The sequence below is a fragment of the Leopardus geoffroyi genome, chromosome B3, assembly GCF_018350155.1.
Source record: "Leopardus geoffroyi isolate Oge1 chromosome B3, O.geoffroyi_Oge1_pat1.0, whole genome shotgun sequence".
Taxonomy (NCBI): Eukaryota; Metazoa; Chordata; class Mammalia; order Carnivora; family Felidae; genus Leopardus; species Leopardus geoffroyi.
The window spans coordinates 86,637,271-86,661,891 of NC_059337.1; the positions used below are offsets into that span (position 1 = coordinate 86,637,271).

Here is a 24,621-nt window from a genome sequence, read left to right on the forward strand (position 1 = left end):
TGAACAATCTGGGTGTTAGGAGATCCAACCCCCTGCACTCAAATTCCTGTATAACTTTGACTCCCCCAAAACGTAACTACTTAATAGCCTACTGTTGACCAGAAGCTTTACCAGTACTATAGTCAATTAACACGTGTATTGTATGTTGTATGTATTAATACTGTATTCTTAACCATAAAATAAGCTAGAGAAAAGAAAATGTTATTAAGCAAATCATAAGAGAAAATACACTTACATTATTGTAGTTATAAAAGAAAAAAATTCACAGATAAGTGGACCTGCACAGTTCAAACCCATGTGTTCAAATGTCAGCTGTACTTTTAAAATTACGTGTTAGTGTTAGAAAGCGTGGTTTATAGATACAGTTGTATTTTTTAATGTCCATTTATAAAATTCCGTAATTCAGATTTTGAGGGTTCCATTCTACTAACACCAGCTTCTCCTAGAAAAGTAGCCTGATGAACATCTGAAGCAAACCATGTAAGTGTTTTGAAATGTCAAAAACCAACAGGATAATTTTCAGATACCTAGAATTGTTAAAGTTTAAATAAAAACAGTATAATGTTTTACTGTTTAATGTTTCATAGATATCTTACAGCATATAATTATGATGACATAGTCTCCCTATTTGTTTCGTCAAACAAAGTGAAATTGAGAGTAATTTACTAAAAACAAGTGATTTCTGATTTAGCTTCAGCTACCAACAAGATAATGCCCAGGACTTAGGGTTTATGAATGGCTAAACCTAGTTTCAGCATATCTACAAGCAAAGAATTTCTCCTTAAGAAATGAATACTTTGTGAGAAGTAGCTTATTTATAAGTACCCCTATTTTGTTATTTATTCTAAAACTACTCTCCTCTGCTTTTCTGCTTAAAAGGATTTTAAGTTTGGCAGGTTGGAAAAGGCATCATCAACAAGCAGGTGAGATTCACTTGCTTTTTAAAGTTCAAGAGTTATTGATACTGGAAATAATAAAGTATTTGTTACAATCAGTATTTGTGCCTGTTGGTCTGATTTACCAGTAAAAGAGTTTGTTTTATGTAGTTGCATGTGTGTCATTTTCTTCCAAAAATTTCACCATAGTATCAGATATACTATTCCTTTGAAATAGCTGTTATATACTAGTTACAGCTTAAGATAATTTTTATGAGATAACCAGGCATTACAAAACAGATTTTCTTTTTCTTTTTTTTTTTTTTAATTTAATTTTTTTTTTAATTTTTTTTTTTCAACGTTTATTTATTTTTGGGACAGAGAGAGACAGAGCATGAACGGGGGAGGGGCAGAGAGAGAGGGAGACACAGAATCGGAAACAGGCTCCAGGCTCTGAGCCATCAGCCCAGAGCCCGACGCGGGGCTCGAACTCACGGACCGCGAGATCGTGACCTGGCTGAAGTCGGACGCTTAACCGACTGCGCCACCCAGGCGCCCCAATTTTTTTTTTTAATTTTAACGTTTGTTTATTTTTGAGACAGAGAGAGACAGAGCATGAACAGGGGAGGGGCAGAGAGAGAGGGAGACACAGAATCTGAAACAGGCTCCAGGCTCTGAGCGGTCAGCACAGAGCCCGACGCGGGGCTTGAACTCACGGGCCGTGAGATCATGACCTGAGCCGAAGTCGGATGCTTAACCGACCGAGCCACCCAGGCGTCCCAGATTTTCTAATGTATAATATATATCTGATAAGATGGAAGTTAAAAATAATTTTTCTTATATTGTATTAATTTTAATATTATGATAATGATTACAAAAATAATAGCTAACGTTTACCAATGTGCCTAACACTAGGCCAAGTACTTTGCATCAGTCAGCCCTTAAAGTAACTCAAGTAAAAGTGCTCTTATGTTCTCATTTTACAAACAAGAAACTTAAGCTTTGATGGGTTATGTAACCTGACGAAAGTTATGCACTAGGCAAAGCTGGAATTCTAGCCCAGGCAGTTGGATACCAGAGTTGCATGCACAGTATCACTTCTCTATAGTCATTTGCGTATCGCATCCTATTTTTTGAAATCTAGAAAAGAAATCTAGAAAACAGTGCCCCTAAATCTGTGTTTCTCAGTTTTGGTTGGATGCTGAAGTCATTTGGACACTCTGACAGATTTTGATTTAATTAATACAAGACGTGGTCTGGGCTAAGGATTTCTAGAAACTCCTCAGGTTATTTCAACCTGAAGTGAAGGTTGTAAACCACTGCCCTAAATGCCCCCACCAGATGTGGAAAAACCGCTGTACGTTCCTGATTACAATAGGAGTAAGACTAGTAAGTACATGTTTAAAGCTATGAGAGCACCTATTTCTACAAAAATATTCATTTCAATGATTTAATATGTAGCTATGGTATTTCACGTATCATTTGTTTTTGTTTTGTTTTAAATACAGAGATAGCCCATAGTTACCTTGAACAAGAGACTACAGGGAGAAATAAAAGTACAGAGCCAGATGAGCAACCAACTGTGAATTCTAAGGAAAGCATGCATCAGAAATCCAGTGAATTGGTTAATGAAGCCACCTGTGAGGACACAGAACTGCCAGGGCAGAGATCAAGGAATTTTCCTTATCCAGGTGATGAGACAGCTGACTGCACTATTGAAAAATCCAAGTGAGTACTGGCAGCCTTAGATTTAGAAAGTAAGATTGAGAGAACTCTTTCTTCCTCCCTCCCTCCCTGCCCCATTCGTCTCTCCCTTTTTTCTTTTTGGCTTTAGCTACATTGGACATATCATTAACTTATTAGAATTTGGGCTGTCTACCAGAGTTTTCTACTGTTTTCATTATGTTGATAGAATGGATGTAGATTGTTAAGTGAAAAAGCATAAGGTGAGTTTAAATGAAGGCCATGCGATTTTATTCCTTCTTGTTGAATATTATTTTCTGTGACCTTTCATTTTGGATCTGGAAATAACTTTTAAGTTGACATAAATGGGAAATTATTCATCAGAGCCAAAAAATGGCAACTGTAGGACAAAATAAGCCCAAAGATGTGTTTTGGCTTTGATTAACGTGATTTTTTGTTTAAAGGAATTTGATTACTTTTAGAAGGGCCTTGTACTTTCCCATTTGCCTTCTTTATTATTTTCCATTCTACAGCTTTTACCATTCACCTTACCTACTTATCCCTTGACGGGATTTGAATCCCATAGTACTCTATGGGATTAAAGTACTTCCATAATTAGTCATATATTTTGAAAATACTGCAGAATTACTGCATAGGGGCATAGGGTTAGGGATGAATGAAGAGGTGGTAAACATTTTATAACCATGTGGGAAAAATAAATAGTAGAGACTGGTCTAAAGCCAGAGTATGAAATATCTTAATATAATTGCAACAGAAGGTATACATGGTAGGTAGAACTGCACTGACTGTCCCAGACCTCCCTGCTTAATTGTTTCTTAGAGACTCTAAAGTTTACCTATGCTTACAAGTTTAATATAATGCCTTCAAAAAATAGTCCATCTCTTTCCTTTCCTTTTTACTACCTGCTGGCAAGTCAATACTGTCCTCAAATAGCATACAAAATGTCAAAAAAATTATTTACCATTAAATGTTACAGGAATAGGTTTTCAGTTTTGTTTTGAGTTTAATAACAAAAATATGATATTCTGTCAACCACACTGAAAAAAGTATGATTCTTTCCATTTTCAGAAAAGTGAGATATGTATCTAGAGTCCTGACCAAAAGTTTAAATTGAATTATTCACATCCCCTAAAATCTGAATTCTTTACGTATACTTAACAATGAATTTCTATAGAAATGACTAAATGCTTTCCACAGATTTGGTTCCCTCAGTTGATAGATTAACGACTCTGTGACGTTGATATATTCATTCTTTTCCATCCATGTATTTTCTTAACAGTATATAACAAGAGAAATTTAAAACTAAGTAACTTTATATATTATTGTTAACATTAAATTGGTTTCCTTCATTTGAAGTGTAAAATTATAGATTCCGCATGGTAGAAATCATATATGTATATAGTTCAATAGTTTTTTTCTTACAGCATTATGGAACATAGAGATCGTGATTTGCATTGTGAGTGTACGATCCCTTGTCAAGTTACTTCAGACTTAGATAAAGAGAAGACAATAGCATTTCTTCTAAAAGAATTGGACATTCTCAGAGCAAGCAATAAAAAGGTACAATATAGAAAGTCTGATGATTGTACAGTGTGCTTTTAGCTGTTGACCTTATAAGTTTGCTTTGTTGCCCATCATAATTCAGTTTCATCATGTACTTTTAGCCTTTCATGGTAGCTTTATGTTGTTGCCATACCATACCATACCATCAGAGTATGATTGTATTGAGAGATTGGCTATCAAAAGCAATTTCTTTACTTTCCTGCCTTGCTGGCCTATGATATCACTTCTTTTTTCATAAATCTATAGTACCCTGAGTAGGTACCTTAAAAAAAAAAAAAAAGATTCATTCAAGTTTTAACGGTAGTAAAAGTTTACTTCAGTATTACAGAAAGTGAGAAATACAATGAATGATTTCATGTTACTTAACTTTTTTTTCTTAGCATCTGTGCCCTGTATTTCACCTCAATAATATATGTGATTAAATTTTGGCAATACCGTCACATTCCTTGTGTTATATACTGCTACATTTTGTCCAGTCCAGATTGTCATGTCATGTGTCTTATCCTTACTGACTCTTTCTAGTTACATTTCTTTGCACATTTAATAATGTTATTAAATAATGTTTGTTTTCTATACCTTCTGTTTTTTTAACCTCTGCATACCTCTACATACTTTTCTGATTTTCATATTCTAGTTTTTGACCTAATCAAACTGAGGCATGCTGTTAGAAATGTTGATCATATCTGATGGAAAACAACACAAATGACAATTGAGGGGTTCTGTGTGAAAGTAGGAGATATGTTCAGTATTTTCATTTAGTAATTATTTATTACATGCCAGTTATAAATCAGGTGCCAGTGCCGATTTAAATGGAATATGATGGGATAGCATTCTCAAAGGAGATTTGTTTCACATATTAAGATTATTATCTTAATTAATTTTGTTTCAAAGTATTAGAATTACTAAGAGAAGCTGTAAAGCTGTTGTTTTTTTATTAGGGTAATGCCTTCCAAGTCTTTTGCTTTAAGACAAAAGAACAGATCAGATTGCTTTTTGCAGTATTTTTAATAATTGTGTCATTCCCTCTTTAATTTCATTTGCCTATAAATACACAAGTGTATATCAAAATGTTTCTATAATTTATCGTTATAAGTAATTAATTATTACTTTAAAAATAGCTTAAAATGTTAAACATTGTGGGATTTCTTCCCCCCCCCCACCCCGCTTGGACTTATGTATTTAGGCGGTTAAATGTAATAAGTAAGGGTTTAGAAAAAATAACTTTTACTTTGGGATTAATTAATATTTCTGTAAGAAATTTGTCGAATAAGAAACTATGTTTCTTTCAATGTGTTTTAGCTTAAAGAAAAACTGACTAAAGAAGATAAGGAACATAGAAAACTAAAGCTTAGGCTGGAACTCCAGGAGAAAGCAACAGAAGCTCATATTGCTGAGAAGACAGCAGGTATAGTAGACGAGTATTAAGAGAGTTATTATATGATGTGGCTCAGTGAATACTAGCATACTAGCTTATTTGCCAAAGGAGGGGAGGCTCTTTTTTTTTTTTTTTTTTTTTTTTGGCTGCATAGAAAATAGGTGGCTTTAACATCCTGGTACTGGTATTAGTGAGAGCTTTACCTGTATTCATACTGATTTGGGCATTAAATGCATTGTTAACACCATGTCAATCCAATCACAAAAAGGTTGTTTGTTTTGTTGGAAGGGCCTGAACAAACAAGGGGAAATAATGATTACCAGTGCCTCTACCTTTCAACCAGCAGTTCAAATACCACTTATTGTTTTAGCTCCTTGAGAGGAAATACTTCTCTTTTGTGTGAGGATAGTCATATATTCATTGCCAATGGAAACCTACATTTGATTCAAAAATCTGTTTTGTGCAATTAATAAATTTTCATCTGATCATGTGGATGATGATGGAGATAATGTTTTCACTGAGAAGATTAAAATGAATGGTTGCCAGAGTTTAAGATTATAAATGACTGCCTTAAATATGTTTTGGAGTCTATCTTTACTCACAGGTCTTTGTAAGGAAAAAATTTTTAAATATATTTGTGATATGTTACAGATAAGTTCAGATGATTCTCAATAGTTTGTGACTCTTTTGCTTACACTGTTTTATGTTAAGGAGAGAAATTTCATAGTATAATAGAAATTAACCTGCAGAGGCATTTTAGAGATTACTTATTTAACATTTTTATATCAGTTAGAAGGATTTTAAGAAATTATTTTGTGATTAGTTTGAGGCTATGTTAACCTGGTTGCATATATGAGAGAATTCTGGTTTTTTTAGGTCAGAGACATTCACAGGTATAGCCTGTCTTTAAAATGTTATTATACAAAATAGAACTGAACATCACTATGAATATATAACCAAAATTACCAGAAATAAATACTCCAACTAAAATAATAGATGGTTGTTTTTCTGTACTGTTAAACTACCATGAATGTTTTTTCTTTTTTAATAGAGAAATGTGGGACTAATATATTTTAAGGAAAAATAGCCATATGTTAATAATGAATAATTCAAATAAAAATTTAGAACAATTTGGAAGTTTGTTGGCTTTTTATAATCATATATATGCTAATTACTAGGAAGATATTATAAGTACATTTGTTTAAAGGTGTTGTATAGCTTTGCATGTGTCTTGCAGGAGTAATTTGATAAGATTTAGGGCATTTTGATTTACTGAAAAGCATAAATTAATATGTTTGCATTGATCACTTATATCTTGGAGGTGAAATCTCATTAAGCAATATTATCTACTCTTAAAACTTTTGTATGCTATAGCTAATCATATACTTCAAATATTTACTTATTTGTATATACTTAAGGCTTCCCTTTGACTAAATAGTACGAATCATGCATGCATACAATGGAAAGAATTTGATTGCTTTATGATTCTTGTTAATCAAATATTTCTCATTAATTATACAATATTATTTTAGTAAATGTTAAATATTTGAGATGTTTAGTATTTTTACAGCCTCCTAAAAAGAGAGATTAAAAGAGATACATCCAACCACTTAGTTATAAAAATGACACAAAATGAAAATCCTCTGAAATTTTTTTAAAGTATAAATTTTCAGTGTGTATCTTTTTAATGTTTCAGTTCTATCTTATTAAAAAAGATTAAAGATATTTTACTTATGACATTAGAGAGAGTCATCATTGTGATATGTCAAAATTAAAAAAAAACACTGAATTGCTTAAGAAATCCATTGGCTTGAAACTATAAGAAATTCATTAACTCTTGATAGACTTATTATTTTTTTCATATTTTCCTCATATGTATGGTCTTTAGTAGCTTATTTTCTACCCAACTGGTATCAGGTGCAGTCAAAAAGCAAAACACAATAACAAAAACTGTGTCAATACCTTAATAGATAAAGAGGAACATTATAGGAATATGATTACATGTGATAAATGTGTTCTTTAGTGTCATGTGAAAGGACAGATAATCCACATAACAGCAAAAAAAGTCCGCACCAGTATTGATGTTTGTTTCTGTCATGGCTCATTTTTATATTCAAAATAAAAAATGTATTTGGTAAAGTATATTATAACTATGACACATTTATGTATTATAGTGTACTTAAGCAAAGTATAATTGTTTAAAAAAAATCAAGATATTCCACATTAAAAGAAATACATGCAAAAACATCTCAAGTAAACATTGAAAATCGCAAATAAGATATAAAAATATATGTTTATAGATTTTTCAAATGTTAGTTAAAATATGAAGTACTCTAAGGAAATAGCCATTTCCTTATAGTGTATGACATAAAGATTTATATTAAGGATATCCATACTAGTGTTAGTTATAATAGCCAGAGAACTAACATCAATCAGACAATAAGAGAATGGTTAAATAAGGTATGTGTATGCTGTGAGACATTATATGATAACTAAAAACCATTGCTAAATATTTGGTGATATGAGAAAATCTTCATGATTTAATGTTAAGTGAAAAGTAGGGGGGAAACTGCATTTATAATATAATTTTGTTGAATATATGTGTACATGTACATTATATGAAACGAGGCAAATTTATTTGTATTATTAATGGATATATTAATGTTTCAATTAATGGTTTTCTGTCTTTTCAAGTTTTATACAATGATCGTGAATTAGATTTAGTATTTGTACTCATATGATTAGATATTAGTATTAGATTAGATATTAGATCAATCACAGTATTGATCACTAAGGAAGTGATTTTTTTTAGTAGTTACTTTCTGATCTTCAAATAATTCCTGTGATATGTTTGATACATAACGACCACGTGAACCAGTTTTATGAAATTTATATGACAGCTGTGATCAAATTTGCCATTTTACCTAAGCCATTTTTGTTTCAGATTTTCTCCTTATTTGCGTGTCTTTGTGTGTTGTATAACCTACATATGTATTAGTCTATTTTGTCTTCCCACCTGATTAAATATAAGAATGAGAGTCTGGTACAGTCAAAAAACCACATGAAACAAAGGTGCCCAGTTCTCTGTGAGGCACATTGAAATAATGGGAAGACCAAAAGCCGTAGAATCAGACTGACCCAGGTGCAAATCACAGCTTTGATGCTTATTAACACCAACTGTGTGCCTTTGGGCAAGTTACTTATGAGCTTCTCCAGGTTTACTTTCTGCCGTGTAAAATGTGAATATTAACTAACTTACCAGATTATTTTAGGGATTATAGATAATGTACAAAAGCACTTAATATATAACTGGTACTCAGTAAGTTGTAGCTAATAGTAATATTTATTATTTTATCTCTATACAATTCTTAAATCTTTGATAATATCAGAAGTCATAAAGAGACTTTTGTTCTGTTTAGGTTTTAATTAAAAATACATCTTACTTAAATGTGAATCCAAAATAAAAGAATTGGGATACAAAAGATATGGGCTTTAATCTAATGTGTACCATAAACCTTTATGTAGACTGTTAAAATAATATCAAGCTTATTTCCTTTACTTCCCTGTTGGTTTTTATATACTACAAATCCTGTCATTCAAACTGATGTGATTTCATGCAATTTTGAAACCCCATTGTGTCCTCTATTGTGATAAAATCTCAAATGGTTGACTCTCTTGTCTTCCCCTTCTTTTTTGACATCACCACCAATACTGTTTTTATTTGCCACTTTATAGGAGCTAAGCTAACTCTTTTAAAATTTAACCAAGAAGTATTTATTGAAGGGCCATTGTGTGCTGGGATTGTTTTAGGCACTGAATATACACCAGCGAAGAAGACAGATTTGGGATTTCAAACATTTCTTTGTGACTGTATTCACTTTTCACTCATAATACACTATAGTAAGGGTTAAATGTTCAGAGTTTGGAATCAGACCTTTGTTCTAATCTTTTTTGCCACTTATCATGTATAAGTGGTAGACTCACTAAGCTTTGATTAAAACTTATTTCATAGGTTGCTGTGACATTTAAGTGAGATAATGTGTATGAAGTGCTTAACCCATAAAAAGCGCTCAGTAGATAAGATGAGGATGTTATCATCTTGTTTTCTCAAGATTCCTTGATTTAATAGAGGGTATATTCAAAGTGTACTTGTAATATACGTAAACTATCCCATAAGTATTTGTATATGCTTTTGTTTCACAAGGGATTGATATTCATTTCTTTTTTAAAAATAATTTATGAGGGTTTTTATTAGTTCATTTATCCCACAGTTTTCAATTTTCCTTTGATTCTAAGATTTAACTGTATTTAGGTAGCTTGGAAATAAGAAAATATTTTTTAAATCTTTTCATTAAAGAAAATAAAGGAAAAATACATAGTAAGTAGGTCTTAACTTTGCAAAAGCTGAAATGACTAGCTCATTCCATATGTGTTACCACTGCAAAAAATTTATCTCATAGGAGCTATTTAAGACTTCTTACTGTGTTTTAACTCATTAAATTGTACATGTGGATAAGATTATTTGAACATTATTGACATATATGACCTTTAAATAGTAGGGGATATTTTAGAGAAGCGTAGCAGAAACATTGACTCTCTACTTTTTAGTTAAGTATTTCTTCTCAACTAAATAAAATGATGAAACCACAAACACTTCAAAATTTGTTTTACCTAAATTGAGTTTGACAGTGCGATGTAATATTATATGGCCTGTTGCAAACATTAATATACTCTTAGGTCCATGATGTAGTTACATTTAAAAAAATAACTTGTTCAATTAAACCTGTTTTCCCAAATAGGCTCAGTGGGCATTATGTAGAGTGTAATATCTCTTCATTTTTATTCCTGCATTATGCTTGCAGTATACAGATAATGTTTAAATTTTACACATAAAAATATTTCATTTTCTACATTGTTTTGTTTAAAATACATTTCTTTAAAAGCCTTATTTTTTTAATTTCTTAAACGCTCACTTGAGAGTCTCTGCTTTATATGTTAGTTATTTTTCTTTCTTGCATGTCATCCATTAAAGATTAGCTGTGGAAGGTTGGAGCATGGAGAGATTATGAATGACAGAACAACTCCTGTAGAATAATAATCAGTTTTTGGTATTTAATGCTGTTTGACTTTTGCAGACACATTTCTTATTAACCTTTGGTACAAAGAGAAATCCAGGTTCCTGATATCTCATGGAGAAGATGAATTTGAGATCCTCTTCCAATTAAACTGAAATAAGGCCAATATTGGGTTTTAGCCAAAAGAACTCCTTAGTTCCTAAGTCTTGTGTTTATAAATCTATCCATCCATCCATCCCTCCATCCATCCATCCATCCATCTTAGTTACGTTTTACATATAATTCATTACTTAGCTTGCTGTACTGAATCTGTAAGCATTTAATCTGCTTTTTTGCTTTACACATAGATTCTTTTCTCTGCAACCAAATTTAGACTGATATTTTGTAAATAAAAAAGATACATACATTGTCAAGCTCTTATTACACGGAATTTTCATTTGTTTTTGGTAGGAAGGAGAGGACTTTAATTGTGATTGCCTAAAGTTCAGAACATAGAATCCCTGAAAGTTACAACTTAAGTCTTCTATTCAGGTTAACATGTAAATGTTCAAAGTATAGATCTGTAACTACAATTACAGCAAATACATTAAGACACCACAACTAATAAACATGAAAAAATACGAATTGTTGTATAATAGAAAATATTTACATTGTTCTCTTCAAAAGAGTATTTAATACTGTATACCATATCTCAGATGATATTGACCATCTAATGATTAAGAACAAGAGTGAGTTCTATATATCAGAAGAATAGAAAATAATATATTTACTTTTAAAAAGCAATACATGTTAGAATACTATTCTGTATAGACAGTGGTCATTACTAAAATGTGATAGCCTTTAATCTAACACTGAAATGCATTCACAGTATTACAATACAACAGTATATATTTATATCTATATGATCTTTTAATTTGAAAGGAAAAAGGATTTCAACTTTCAGATAAAAACAAAAAGGCCCATCTCTGTGAAATATAGCAGTTAGAAATATCCATAGGTAGAATGTTGATTATATTATTATCTTTGGCTGCAGAATCCTGTGAGTGTGAATCAGGATTAATTATGAGTGCCAAGTAAAATAATGTTTGAGGGTGGAGTATGGCCAATTTTGTAAGCTCTCTCCCTAGGAAAGTTTCAACAAACAAACCAACAAAATAAATATTGAGTAAACAGAGAAACTGTTATGCATAATAATAATCAACAATTGAAATATTTAATTAAGTGTGCTACACTATGAAATTTAGCATGGTGTCAAGTATTTGAGGACATGTCATAATTAGTTATTTAAAACAAAAATAACAGGGACACCTGGGGGGCTCAGTTGGCTAAGCATCCAACTTTGCTCAGGTCATGATCTTATGGTTCATGAGTTCGAGACCTGCATCAGACTCTGTGCTGACAGCTCAGATCCTGGAGCCTGCTTCAGATTCTGTGTCTCCATCTCTCCTTGTCCCTCCCCCACTTGCATTGTCTCTGTCTCTGTCTCTGTCTCTCTCAAAAATAAATAAAATTTTAAAAAAATAAAACAAAAATAACAAAAAATTTTCAGAAAATGATTCTTAAGACTTTTTCCATATGTTTAATTAATTTTGAAGAGCAAATGATCTTGGAAAAACTTTAGATAGCAGTTATATTTTATAGAATTTTCATATTGGCATTTATTAAAATTTAAAGTAGACATTCTATGCAGAAAGTAAGTTAAGTACCTCTTAAAATTGTACTTTAAAAGTGCATAAAATAATTGATACTGGTTTTAATACTTCTGGGATAAGCTTCTCTCTTTCACATTAACAATTTTAGTTCTGTATTCAATGTTTTAATGTAAATAGCGTATTCTTAGAAAGTGTTCTTATATACTCTGAGTTTTCTGTACTAAATACATGTATATAATAATTCAGAGTTTTCCAAAAAAATCCTTATTTTATAGTTTTGCTACTAAAACTCACTATTTGTGTGATTTTTAAAATTAATCTTTAGCAGTTGCTATACTGTTGATAAGTATAAATGTATTAGCAACTTTACAGAAGAAAATTTTAAAACATTAAGAGCTTAAAAAGCTGATTTTTAATGTAGTAGCCATACTTCTAGGAATTTTGCTCAGTAATTAGCTATGTATATACATAGAGATTTATGTACAAAGATGTTCATTACAGTACTATTTATATGGTGAATAATTGGGAACACTGTAAAATCTAATACTAGGAGTATCTTAGTTCTGTCAAATACGGCATCTCCAAATGATAAAATCCCATGTACTATTTCATATTTTTTTTTTTTAATTTTTTTTTTCAACGTTTATTTATTTTTGGGACAGAGAGAGACAGAGCATGAATGGGGGAGGGGCAGAGAGAGAGGGAGACACAGAATCGGAAACAGGCTCCAGGCTCTGAGCCATCAGCCCAGAGCCCGACACGGGGCTCGAACTCACGGACCGCGAGATCGTGACCTGGCTGAAGTCGGACGCTTAACCGACTGCGCCACCCAGGCGCCCCCTATTTCATATTTTTAAAGAATACTTAAGAATATAGGAACATATTCTGTTTGAGTATACACACACAAAAAGTTATAAGACTATGGAAAATATTTCTGTCTATTTTTACAATGAACCTGTATTTTAATTATATTTATGAATAATCATATAAAATGTTGAACATGCATATATAGTTCTGGAAAAATTTAATAGTCTGACCTGTAAAAGGAAGACTAGATGATCAAACTACTTGGAGTAGGTTGGTTAATTTTCTATTGGTATAGGGGTTTACCATCTACATTTAAATTTCCAATAACCAATTTATACAAAGAGAAATCACAATTTTTAAGGAGATTAAAAGACATAGTAATGTTTATGGTTCTACAATGTGGTGGCTTCATAAAACACTATCATATTTATAAGGAATCCACTTAACAAGTAAAGCAATAACAGTAGATATGCAGACAATCTGAAATTCTTTTAAATATAATAAAGACCTGTCTTTTATAAAACTGTTATCTATATTTATTGCTTAGAATTTTGGAACATGAATTGCAATCATTGATTATTTTACATGTTTCAAGTCCTGATGATTTTTTTTTCCCTCTCTTTAGTTCAGCCTTTTCTATTTATATAACTACCTTGAGGATATTAACAAATGGATTCTTTTTCTTGGTAAATGTCTGTTCTCCAAATTATGTTATTTAGAGAATCATGATCCAGTGTTTAAACTAGCATGTTTTCCAACATACTGTCTCACTTCTATTGTGTTTTAAAAGTAGTATGAGATGTGTAGAATATGGGTTTGTCAATAGACTTGGGTTCTACTAAGAAAATATGTACTCTGCCTTGACTCAATAAACTCATACTTAGTATGGTTCAGCTTCTTCATATTTACTCTTGCCCATATTAGAAAACAATTAGCTTACTAAACAAATTTGAGTATTTGGTGTTGAGGGGGGGTGATCCTCTCTGAATCTTTCTTGAATTTGTCTAAGAATTATAGGATATTTGATAACCATGTTTAAAAATGGAGATATCCAAATATTATTGTAAACACCCAATGATTTGTTTTACCTACAATATAAGTATTTTACTTGGTTGGCTTACATAGTAGCTAATAATATTTGTTAATGTAATTTAACTGCTGTGAACCTTTACTGAACAAATATTGAAATTTATTCAAGTCAAAGAAAGAGAATCTCTAATGACTTTTGTTAAAGCTTCTATTTAATAGTTAAGGAGAAAAGTTTGTATGACATACGAGATGCAATTAACAGTAGATTTTACATTTAATAAAAAGAAAGAAGCATGCGTATTTGCTTTATTCATTCCATCATAATTTGCATTAGAGCTGTGGGTGTTTAATGAGCAAATTCCAACTAAAATGCTATATTGATTTTCTAGTGAACTTTGTAATAGTCATCTACCTTGGAAAAGCTCAGTGTTTACAATTAAGTTTTCTTTACTAAAAATGTTTGAGAGTTGCATATTGATCCTTTAAAAGTACTGAATTCTAGAAAGAATCAGGTTTTTCATAATCAAATTTCACATATAACCTAATGTTTAAAATTAATTGTAGAAAAACTTAGCATTTACAAAATGTGTAATCAGATTTTGTGTGTGTGTGTATGTTTTATGGCACTTTCAAACTTAACCTTAGAATATTCAAAAGGCAATCTGTTTTAAATATGCACATTATTTATATCTTTAGAGTTGATAGCATTATAGAGGGAAAGAAAAATGTTTTCTCTTGATCAACACAGGACCAAATAAGTGCTTAGTGTAAAACATTTAAGCATAGAGATAACTGTACTTATACTTACTATTAAAGTCCTTGACATTGCTAGTCTTACCTTTTTCATTATTTTTGTACATAAAGTAGAACACAGCTTACATTAAATGTCACTTCATAAGGATCTCATCACATTTTACAGAAATAATAGGAAGCCTATTGACATTTAAAGTTTAGTAATTAGTATTTTAACCTTTTGATATGTCAGAATATTTCAGGGTATGACACACATGTTTATCTGTACTTAGATCACTATGTAGCATCATTTTGTCCATCCTATCTGACCTGCAAATTAGAAGTGTTTAAAAATTTCTTTTGTCATTGAAGTATAGTTGACACACATTAACATTAGTTTCAGGTGAACAACACAGTGATTCACCACCTCTACATATTATGTTATGTTCACCACAAGTATAACTACCATCTATCACCATACAACGCTGTTACATACCATTGACTACATTCTCTATGATGTACCTTCATTCTTATGATTTATTCATTCCATAACAGGAAGCCTCTGTCTCCCACTCCCCTTCACTCATTTTGCCTATCCCATTTTCTCCTCCTCTGGCAACCACCAATTTTTTCTCTATATTAATGTTCTGTTTTTGGTTGGTTAGTTGGTTGATTGGTTGGTTGGTTGGTTTTTTAAATTTTGTTTTGTTTTTAGATTCTACATGTAAGTGAAATCATATGACATTTGTTTTTCTGACTTATTTCACTTAGCCTAATACCCTCTAGGTCAATCCATGTTGTTGCAAATGGCAAAATTTCATTCTTTTCGTGGATGAATAATATTCCATCGTGTGTGTATACCACATCTTTGTATCCATTCATCTATCAGTGGACACTTGGGTTGCTTCCACATCTTGGCTCTTTGTAAATAATGCTGCTGTAAACAGGAGTGAAATTAAGAAAGTGTTTTAATGTAAATGTTTAAAAATGTCTTAGACTGTTGTAATATTTTTTACAGACTATTACGTCATTATAGTGTGCAGTATACAATATAGTATGGATTCTAAACAATTTTTCTTTCAGTCTCATAACGTTTGAATGCCACCAAAAATATATACATATACGTATATATTTGTGTGTGTGTGTGTGTGTGTGTGTACACACACACACACACACACACACACACACATATACATACATTATATAATTGGTCCAAATTAATTAAAATCATATTTTAAATATGTCTAGAAATGGGGCCACATTGTGAGTCTATGGATTGAAGGTGGTAATGGTAGGGATAGCATGGAACCAGTGTTTATTGAGTATCTACTTTATTTGGCCAAGAGCTTTTATATATTGTCTCACTTAATATTTCCCTACAACCATAAATGGTGGCATCATGTCCATTTTATGCACCTGTATTGTGACTAAAATAATGTAAGAAATATACAAAAATAGGTTGCTTAACGTTAGTGTGTTAACACATTAGATCTGAATCAAAGCCCATATTCTTCCTAGTATACCATGTTGCTTTCTGTAGGCTGTTGTGAGTATCCTTCCTGGAAGGAAATTCTATACAATTACAAGGGGGAAGTAAAAACTCATTATTGTATACTACATTATGGGCAGAAGTTTTTTTCATTCCTTTTTGATTCTGATACAGGATAGCAGAATAGTATACTACATAGAAAGCCACATAGCACTCATGATATTACCTTTAAAAGGAAAAAAAAAAAAACTATGAAAATTGTGGTGAAAAGTACTGGTTCTTCCAAAAGCTATGTTCATAATAAGAATTTATTTTTTATTTTATTTTATTTTATTTTATTTTATTTTATTTTATTTTATTTTATTTAATTTTTTTAGTTTACATCCAAGTTAGCATATATTGCAACAATGGTTTCAGGGGTAGATTCCTTAATGCCCCTTACCCATTTAGCCCATCCCCCCTCCCACAACCCCTCTCGAAACCTTCTGTTTGTTCTCCATATTTAAGAGTCTCTTGTGTTTTGTCTTCCTCCCTGTTTTTGTATTATTTTTGCTTCCCTTCCCTTGTGTTTATCTGTTCTGTGTCTTAAAGTCCTCATATGAGTGAAGTTGTATGATATTTTTCTTGTTCTGACACTAATTTCACTTAGCATACTACCCTGTAGTTCCATCCACGTAGTTGCAAATGGCAAGATACACACACACACACACACACACACACACACACACCACATCTTCTTTATCCATTCATCCATTGATGGATATTTGGGCTCTTTCCATACTTTGGCTATTGTTGATAGTGCTGCTATAAACATTGGGGTGCATGTTTCCCTTCAAAACAGCACACCTGTATCCCTTGGATAAATACCTAGTAGTGCAATTGCTGGGTTGTAGGATAGTTCTATTTTTAATTTTTTTGAGGAACCTCCATACTGTTTTCCAGAGTGGCTGCACCACTTTGCATTCCCACCAGCAGTGCAAAAGAGATCCTCTTTCTCCGTCCGCATCCTTGCCAACATCTGTTGTTGCCTGAGTTGTTAATGTTAGCCATTCTGACAGGTAGAGGTGGTATCTCTTTGTGGTTTTGACTTGTATTTCCCTGATGATGAATGATGTTGAGCATTTTTTCATGTGTCTGTTACCATCTGGATGTCTTCTTTGGAGAAGCATCTATTCATGTCTTTTGCCCATTTCTTCACTGGATTATTTGTCCTAACAAGAATTTATTGACCTTATCTGTCAATTAACAGCATTTGATTTTATGCAAATGGATATCCAGTTGTTCTACCACAATTTGTGATGTAGTTTGTTCATCTGCTGATAGAAATTTGTGTTGTTTCTAGTTTGGGGCTATTATAAATAAAGATGCCATGAATATTATGTGTAAGTCTTTGTATGGACACAGGCTTTAATTTCTCTTGGATTAGTACCTGTGAGTGGAATAGCTGAGTCTTATGGCAGGTGTATGTTTAACTTTTTAAGAAACCAACAAACTGTGATTGCACTGTCCTACATTCCCACCAGCAGTGAATGAGGATTCCAGTTGCTCTCTCCTCTTCCCAGTATCTTTAATCATACTTTCATTTCTGCCTTTGTAATAGGCATGCGGTGGTTATCTCATAGTTTTAATTTGTGTTTCTCTAATGACTATAAAAGTCTTCAGCAACTTTTTTTGTTCTTATCTATCATCAGTATGTCTGCTTTCATACAGTTTCTAAGTCGTTTGTACATTTTTTAAATTGGATTTTTTCCTTATTGAGGTTTGAGAGTTTTAAAAATTATTTCTGGATGCAAGTCTTTTATCAGATACATGCTTTGCAATTATTTTCTTCCATCTGTGACTTGTCTTTTAATTTTCTCATTAGTGTCTTTTGAAGAGCAGAGATTTTTAATTGAATTAGATTGAAGTCCAATTTACCAGTTTTTAAGAATAGATTATGTTTTGGTATTATAGTTAAGAAAGCTTTACCTACCTAAACTCACAGAAGTTTTTTCCAGAATGTTTATAGTTTTAGGGTTTACATTCATCTTGTGGAATGAAAGGTTGTTTTACCTTCAAAAAAATTAATAAGAATTACTAAAATAACAAACTAAAAAAAGAAAAACAATATAATCTTAAGGCCACACTCTACCTTCTTATTTCAACTCTTATATTCTAAATAAGTGTTATTTTTGCAGCTTATTTAGTGTCAGATTTACTTCATTTTTGTGCCTTTTATTGGTGATTTCATTGTTTCAAACAGCCCCTAAGCGTAGTCCTGAAATACAGTGTAGTGTTCCCTGAATATAAGAAGGCTGTGATAATATGTGTGTTAGATAAGTTTTGTTCAGGCAAGAGTTACAGTGCTGTTGACCATTAATTCAGTGTTATTAGATCAACGTATATGTTGAACAAGGTATCTTTAAACACACATAAAACGGGGCTATGTACCAGTTGGTTGACAAAAATATTGGTCAGTTTCAGTTAATTTTTTATCATTATGAGTCCTAATTTTGGTCCTTGTTCGCATGCCTTGGTAATGATAAATTTCACCATTTTGTAAGCTATTTTTGTATTCTTATAAAATATTTTTGAGCCTTGTTCTGACATATTACTTACATTTTCCGGAAACACATCTCTCCTTTTGGGTCATGTTTTAAAGATAGACTAGATGTTACCAGAGCAGAATTTAGTCTGTAGTTCATTAATCCCCACTACTGAAGCAAGACCCTTCTGAATACTCTATCCAGTACCCCATGAATCTTGAGGTTTTCCAGTCTGGCCGGTGGGAACAACAAGCCCTGTTCTGGCTTTATGTAGCCTAGGGCACTATTGCCTCTAATCTTCTCAGGTTGTTCTTTCCCCTGCAGGGAGTGGTTTACTCACAATTGTGCACCCAGTACTCAGCTGACTTTCTGCGGAAGACCTTCTGCAGTTCTCCAAAATTTTCTTTCTTTGCAGCTGTTTTTTTCTCTAATAGGCTCTCCTGTGAATTCCAGCTGCTTTGGTTTCCCCACACTCTATCTCTGCCTCTCAAATTGTGGAGTCAGCTGGGCTCCTCCTAGATTCTTCCCTTCCTGTACTATCTTCTGGAAATAGTTTCAGTGTATTAAGCTGGGCCAATCACAGGGCTCAACTCATTCTCCCCCACCCCCGCCTCAGGTTACTGTTTGTTTGTTTGTTTTTTTCCTTATAGCCTTGAAAGCTGTCACCCCATATATTTTGTCCACTTTAAAAAGTTGTTTTAAGTGGAAGCACAAGTCTCTGTTGCTTAAAATTTAATCTTAACATATACTCCCAGAAATTTTATCATACATGCTAACTTTTTTCTACTCTTAATAGTTTTCTTTAAATCAGTTCAACTTTTTAACTAGATAAATACATTATTTAAAAAAATTATTTAAGGGGTGCCTTGGTGGCTCGGTCGGTTGAGCGTCCGACTTTGGCTCAGGTCATGATCTCGCGGTCGTGAGTTCGAGCCCCATGTCGGGCTCTGTGCTGACAGCTTGGAGCCTGGAGCCTGCTTCAGATTCTGTGTCTCCCTCTACTTTGCCCCTCTCCCACTCCTGCTCTGTCTCTCTCTCTCTGTCAAAAATAAATAAACATTTAAAAAAATTTTATTTTAAATAAAAAAAATTATTTAAGTTTATTTGTTTATTTTGAGAGAGAAAGCATGAGCAGGGTAGGAGAAGAGAGAGAATCCTAAGTAGGTCCCACACTGTCAGTGCAGAGCTCAACACAGGCCTTGAACTCATGAACCATGAGACCGTGACTTGAGCTGAAATCAAGAGACTTGGATGCTTGACCAACTGAGCCACCCAGGCACCCTGATAAATATATTATTTTTAATGTAATCTTTCTTATTTAGTTTTAACATCTAAACATAAAAGCTCACCAGTAACTCCACAGTTTTATGAATCTCAGAAAGTATGAACAAACTGTATAACCAGCACCCAGATCAAGAAATGAAGTATTACCAGTATTCCAGAAGTGTTCCTCATCTTCCCTTTCAGTACTACCGCCAAAAGGTAATCATTTATTTTTGAGAGAGAGTGGAAGACAGAGTGTGAGCAGGGGAGGGGCAGAGAGAGGGAGACACAGAATCTGAAGTAGTCTCCAGGCTCTGAGCTGTTAGCACAGAGCCTGACATGGGGCTCGAACTCAGGGACCGTGAGATCATGACTCAAGCCCAAGTTGGATGCTTAACCGACTGAGCCACCCAGGTGCCCTCCAAAAGGTAATCATTAGCCTAAGTTTAATAACTAGGTCATTCTTTTGTGTTTTTGAACTTTAAATGAAATAATAGAAAGTTACTTTTCTTTTTTTTAAATTTTTGTTTCATTTATTCAATTTTTGAAAGACAAAGGGAGACCGAGCATGAGCAGAGGTGGGGCAAGAGAGGGAGACATAGGATCCGAAGCAGGCTCCAGACTCTGAGCTGTCAGCACAGAGCCTGATGTGGGGCTCGAACTCACAGACCGAGAAATCATGACCTGAGCTGAAGTCGGACACTTAACCTACTGAGCCACCCAGGTGCCCCAGAAAGTTACTTTTCTATGGCATCTGGCTCAACAGTGTGTTTGGGTAACTTAGAGAAATTCAAAATTTAATTAGACGTGAAATTAAATGCCACTAGGAGAAATTATAGGCCTAATGTGCCAGCTCTGTTTTTGTAATATACATTAAAATGATACATAACTTAAAAACATGTTTCACAACCTGTATTTTATATAATATTGTCCTAGAGGGAAATGGTGGTAGGTGATGCTGGGAAGATAAGCCAGAATTATACTCTGGTTTTCCTTGAATGCCAGGCTGAGAACTTCTTTGCTTTGAAACCTGTGTAGCAGTAGTGAGAAGAGTAACCTGTTTGTCATAAGGTTTTAAGATCATACTACTGATAGATTGAGAGATGGCTTTAGTGAGGTCAGCTGTTCTCTATTTTTCTGTTCTCTAAAATTTATTCAGTACATGCTTTAATTCTTTGGTTCTATTATTTTACCCTTTTTGTTATGAATTGAATCCATTTTCTTTTTAATTTTATTAAGAACGCCGTAGTTCAGGATTTCATTATTTCCTATCTGGACTGTTACACATAATGTAAGATTGGGTCAGGGGACACATGCAATCCAAACTGCAACTTTCCACTGACCCCTGCATCTTCCTTTGTATGCCTATTAGTAGGAGTTTCCTTCTAAAGTACAGATCTGGAGCCCTGGGTGGTTCGTTCAGTTGAATGTCCAACTCTTGATTTCAGCTCAGGTCATGGTCCCAGGGTCTTGGGATCAGCCCTGCCTTGAGTTCCATGCTGAGCATGGAGCCTGCTTAGGATTCTCTCTCTCTCCCCCCTCCCCCCACCCCATGCCCTCTTTCTCTCATTAATCAATAAATCATGCACAGATATGATCAAATTGTTCCCATTCTAGAGATCCTTTAGTGTAATATCTAAACTCTAGGATGGCACATATATTTACTTCTAGGCAGCTTAAACTTTCAGGGAATGGACCTTTTACATGGGTTATTCGTGTGAATTCTTGCTTCGACTATTCCTGTAGTCTCCTAACTGGTCTCTGCGTCTACACTTGCCCATGTCCAGACTATTTCTCACCTAGAAACCAGAACTCCACTACATAAATGTGATGCTGTCATTTCCCTGGTCAGAACACTCCAGTGGCTACCATCACAGTTTAGATGATATCTAAAATCCTTGCAATGGATTACAAGGCCCAGTGTGATCTTTCAGAACTCTCACTGTCTCTCACTGTGTTCCGGGTACGTTGTCCTTGATGCTGTTACTGTAGTACTTTCAGGGCCTTTGTATTACTTTTTCTTCTGCTTAGTCTGCTTTCAAATATATACATATATAGCTTCTCTTCCTTTATTTGCATGTGCTGAAATGTCATTTATTTGAAAAGCTCTTTTCTGGCCACCCTTTCTAAATTAGTTTATTCTTTTCCTATCTGCCAAATCACTCTTTTTCTCTCTCACACACCCTTATTTTCCTTCAAAGCCTTTACTACTATCTGTTTATCTTTCTAAATCTATTTATTTTGGGGCCTTTTTTCTCTCTACTGTCTGTCTGTCTGTAATAGAATGTATACATCTCCAGAATGGTAATATCTCTTAGACCATTATAGTCATATTACTTAAAATTGGATGGATGACTGTCACAGGAATTTGATAATATTTGATGAAAGATTAAATGAATGTGAGTGAGTGAATGAATGGATGGATGAATGTATTTCTCTTCCCATAGGGTCACCTTCTTGGACATAGTTTTGACTTTAGCTTTGCCATTATATGTTCCATTTTATATTCTATTATGGAAAAGGTATAGGTGACTTATTCTCAGGGTTTGTTTCTTTTCTACCACTTATAATTTAAATAATACAAAAATAACTCTTGACTATGCATTAATCTATGACAAGTGTTAGCAAAAACCAAATGCTTTGTGAACTAAAAGAATATTTCAAACATCTTTTCTAAGTTTATTTTGTGATTTGACAGTGTAAATAAAATTTGGTTTAGTGACCTAGGTATTTAAGCCCCTTTTTGTCTAACATTGCAGTGATATTTTAAAAGTTAAATAAGATTTCAGGTAGAAATTATGCTTGAGAAATGACAATTTCAGGTAACATCAAAGCTTCCTATATAGTGCTGCACAAATCTAGATGATGCTATTTGTATTATAATCTATATAAATGGTGCTCCCTGGAGATATGCATTGCTAAAGAGCACAGCTCTGCCCCTGTTTGTTTTTCCTTGGTCCCATTTTCTTTGCTTTTCTTCCACTGTGCTACTGAGATAAGTATTATCCTGAGTTTGTTGATTATCATTTCCATGCTTGTTTTAATATTTTTACTAATTGTGTTTGTCCATAAATAATAGAGTTGTTTTGCCTTGCACCTCGCAATTTTTGCCACAATTTTATTTTTGAAATGTGTCTCTATGTCCATAGCTAATTGATTTTAAATGTTGTATCATATTCCATTTTAGTCATTTATTTATCCCTGCTCCTGTTATTGGACATTTGGGTTATTTCTAAGTTTTTGGTATAACATAATGCTACAATAAGCATTTTAATACATGTTTTCTTGTGCTCATGTGCAAGAATTTCTCTAGGCTGCATACCAAAGAGAAGAGTTCCAGGTCATAGGCTAGGCAAATCTTAAACTGTAATAAATATTGCCAAATTGCTCTTCACATGGCTGTAGAAATATGTACACCTGTCTTCAGTATATGTGTGAGTTACCTTTATTTCACAAGCTCCCAGTGTTTGTTATTGTTTGACCTCTTTAATTTGTGTTTCTACAGGTAGGAAATATATCTCAATTTTACAGTAGCTTTTAAAAATAATGGTTTTTCAAGTGATTAATTGACTTAATTAGTAAAATAAAATTAATTTTGCTTTTTACTTTTGCTAAAAGTGGCATTTTTTATTTTCTCTAATTAATTATGGATTATATATTTTGGCAGCTCTGGTTGAAGAAGTGTATTTTGCACAGAGGGAACGTGATGAAGCTATTATGTCTCGACTGCAGTTAGCCAATGAGGAGAGAGATGAAGCAATTGCACGAGTGAAGCATATGGAAATGTCTCTAAAAGTGTATGTATACATTTGAAACTATTTGTGACTTTTGGAGCATTTATAAAATGCATGCATTTTGTGGTAGTACATATTCAGAAAGTTACTGATTCTTATATGGTACACTAGTAAATTCTATATCCCCACAGTCTTTCTGAAACTTTTGATATGCTGTGTAGTAGTTTGCATGTCAGGAATAATAGTCACCAAAAAAAAAAGAGAGAAGAAGAATGTACTCTGTACAATTACTTTCTTTACTTTCATAGTCTATTGTTGGTATCCTTACTGGATCGTCCTTTGTGATGCCTCTTCCCTCTCTTATTATCGCTTTCTTGATTTATTTCAAATGTGTGGGTTTTTTCACTGCTCTCTGCTTAATATGCTCATTCCTATTCTTTACTACTTTTGACTTTATTAGGTGTGTCATAAACTTTAATGACACCTGAAATAAGGTGGAGCCTGAGAATTTACACTTTTTTCCAGTATTTATTTATTTTTATGAGAGAGAGAGAGAGAGAAAGAGGGAGAGAGAGAGAGACAGAGAAGCCCAAGCAGGCTCCGCCTTGTCAGGAAAGAGCCCTTTGCAGGGCTCAAACTCATAAATCTTGATGTGAGATCATGACCTGAGCTGAAATCAAGAGTTGGATGCTTAACCCATTGAGCCACCCAGGTGCTCCTGAGAATCTACATTTTTAACAAGCACCAGGTGACTCTGACATAGGTAAATAATGGACCACACTTAGATAAACAATGTTC

The 24,621-nt window shown here is 33.2% G+C and overlaps 1 protein-coding gene across 4 annotated transcripts in view; it reads left to right on the forward strand.

Moving 5' to 3' along the window:
- Window positions 1-24,621, forward strand: part of MIPOL1 (mirror-image polydactyly 1) — a 328,723-nt gene that overhangs the window by 83,409 nt on the left and 220,693 nt on the right. For all 4 annotated transcript variants that reach the window (XM_045450737.1, XM_045450735.1, XM_045450734.1 and 1 more), the window contains 4 exons: window positions 2,384-2,603; window positions 4,004-4,139; window positions 5,442-5,547; window positions 23,757-23,886. In XM_045450737.1, the coding sequence (XP_045306693.1) occupies window positions 2,384-2,603; window positions 4,004-4,139; window positions 5,442-5,547; window positions 23,757-23,886 (592 nt within the window). The remainder of the gene's footprint in view (window positions 1-2,383; window positions 2,604-4,003; window positions 4,140-5,441; window positions 5,548-23,756; window positions 23,887-24,621) is intronic.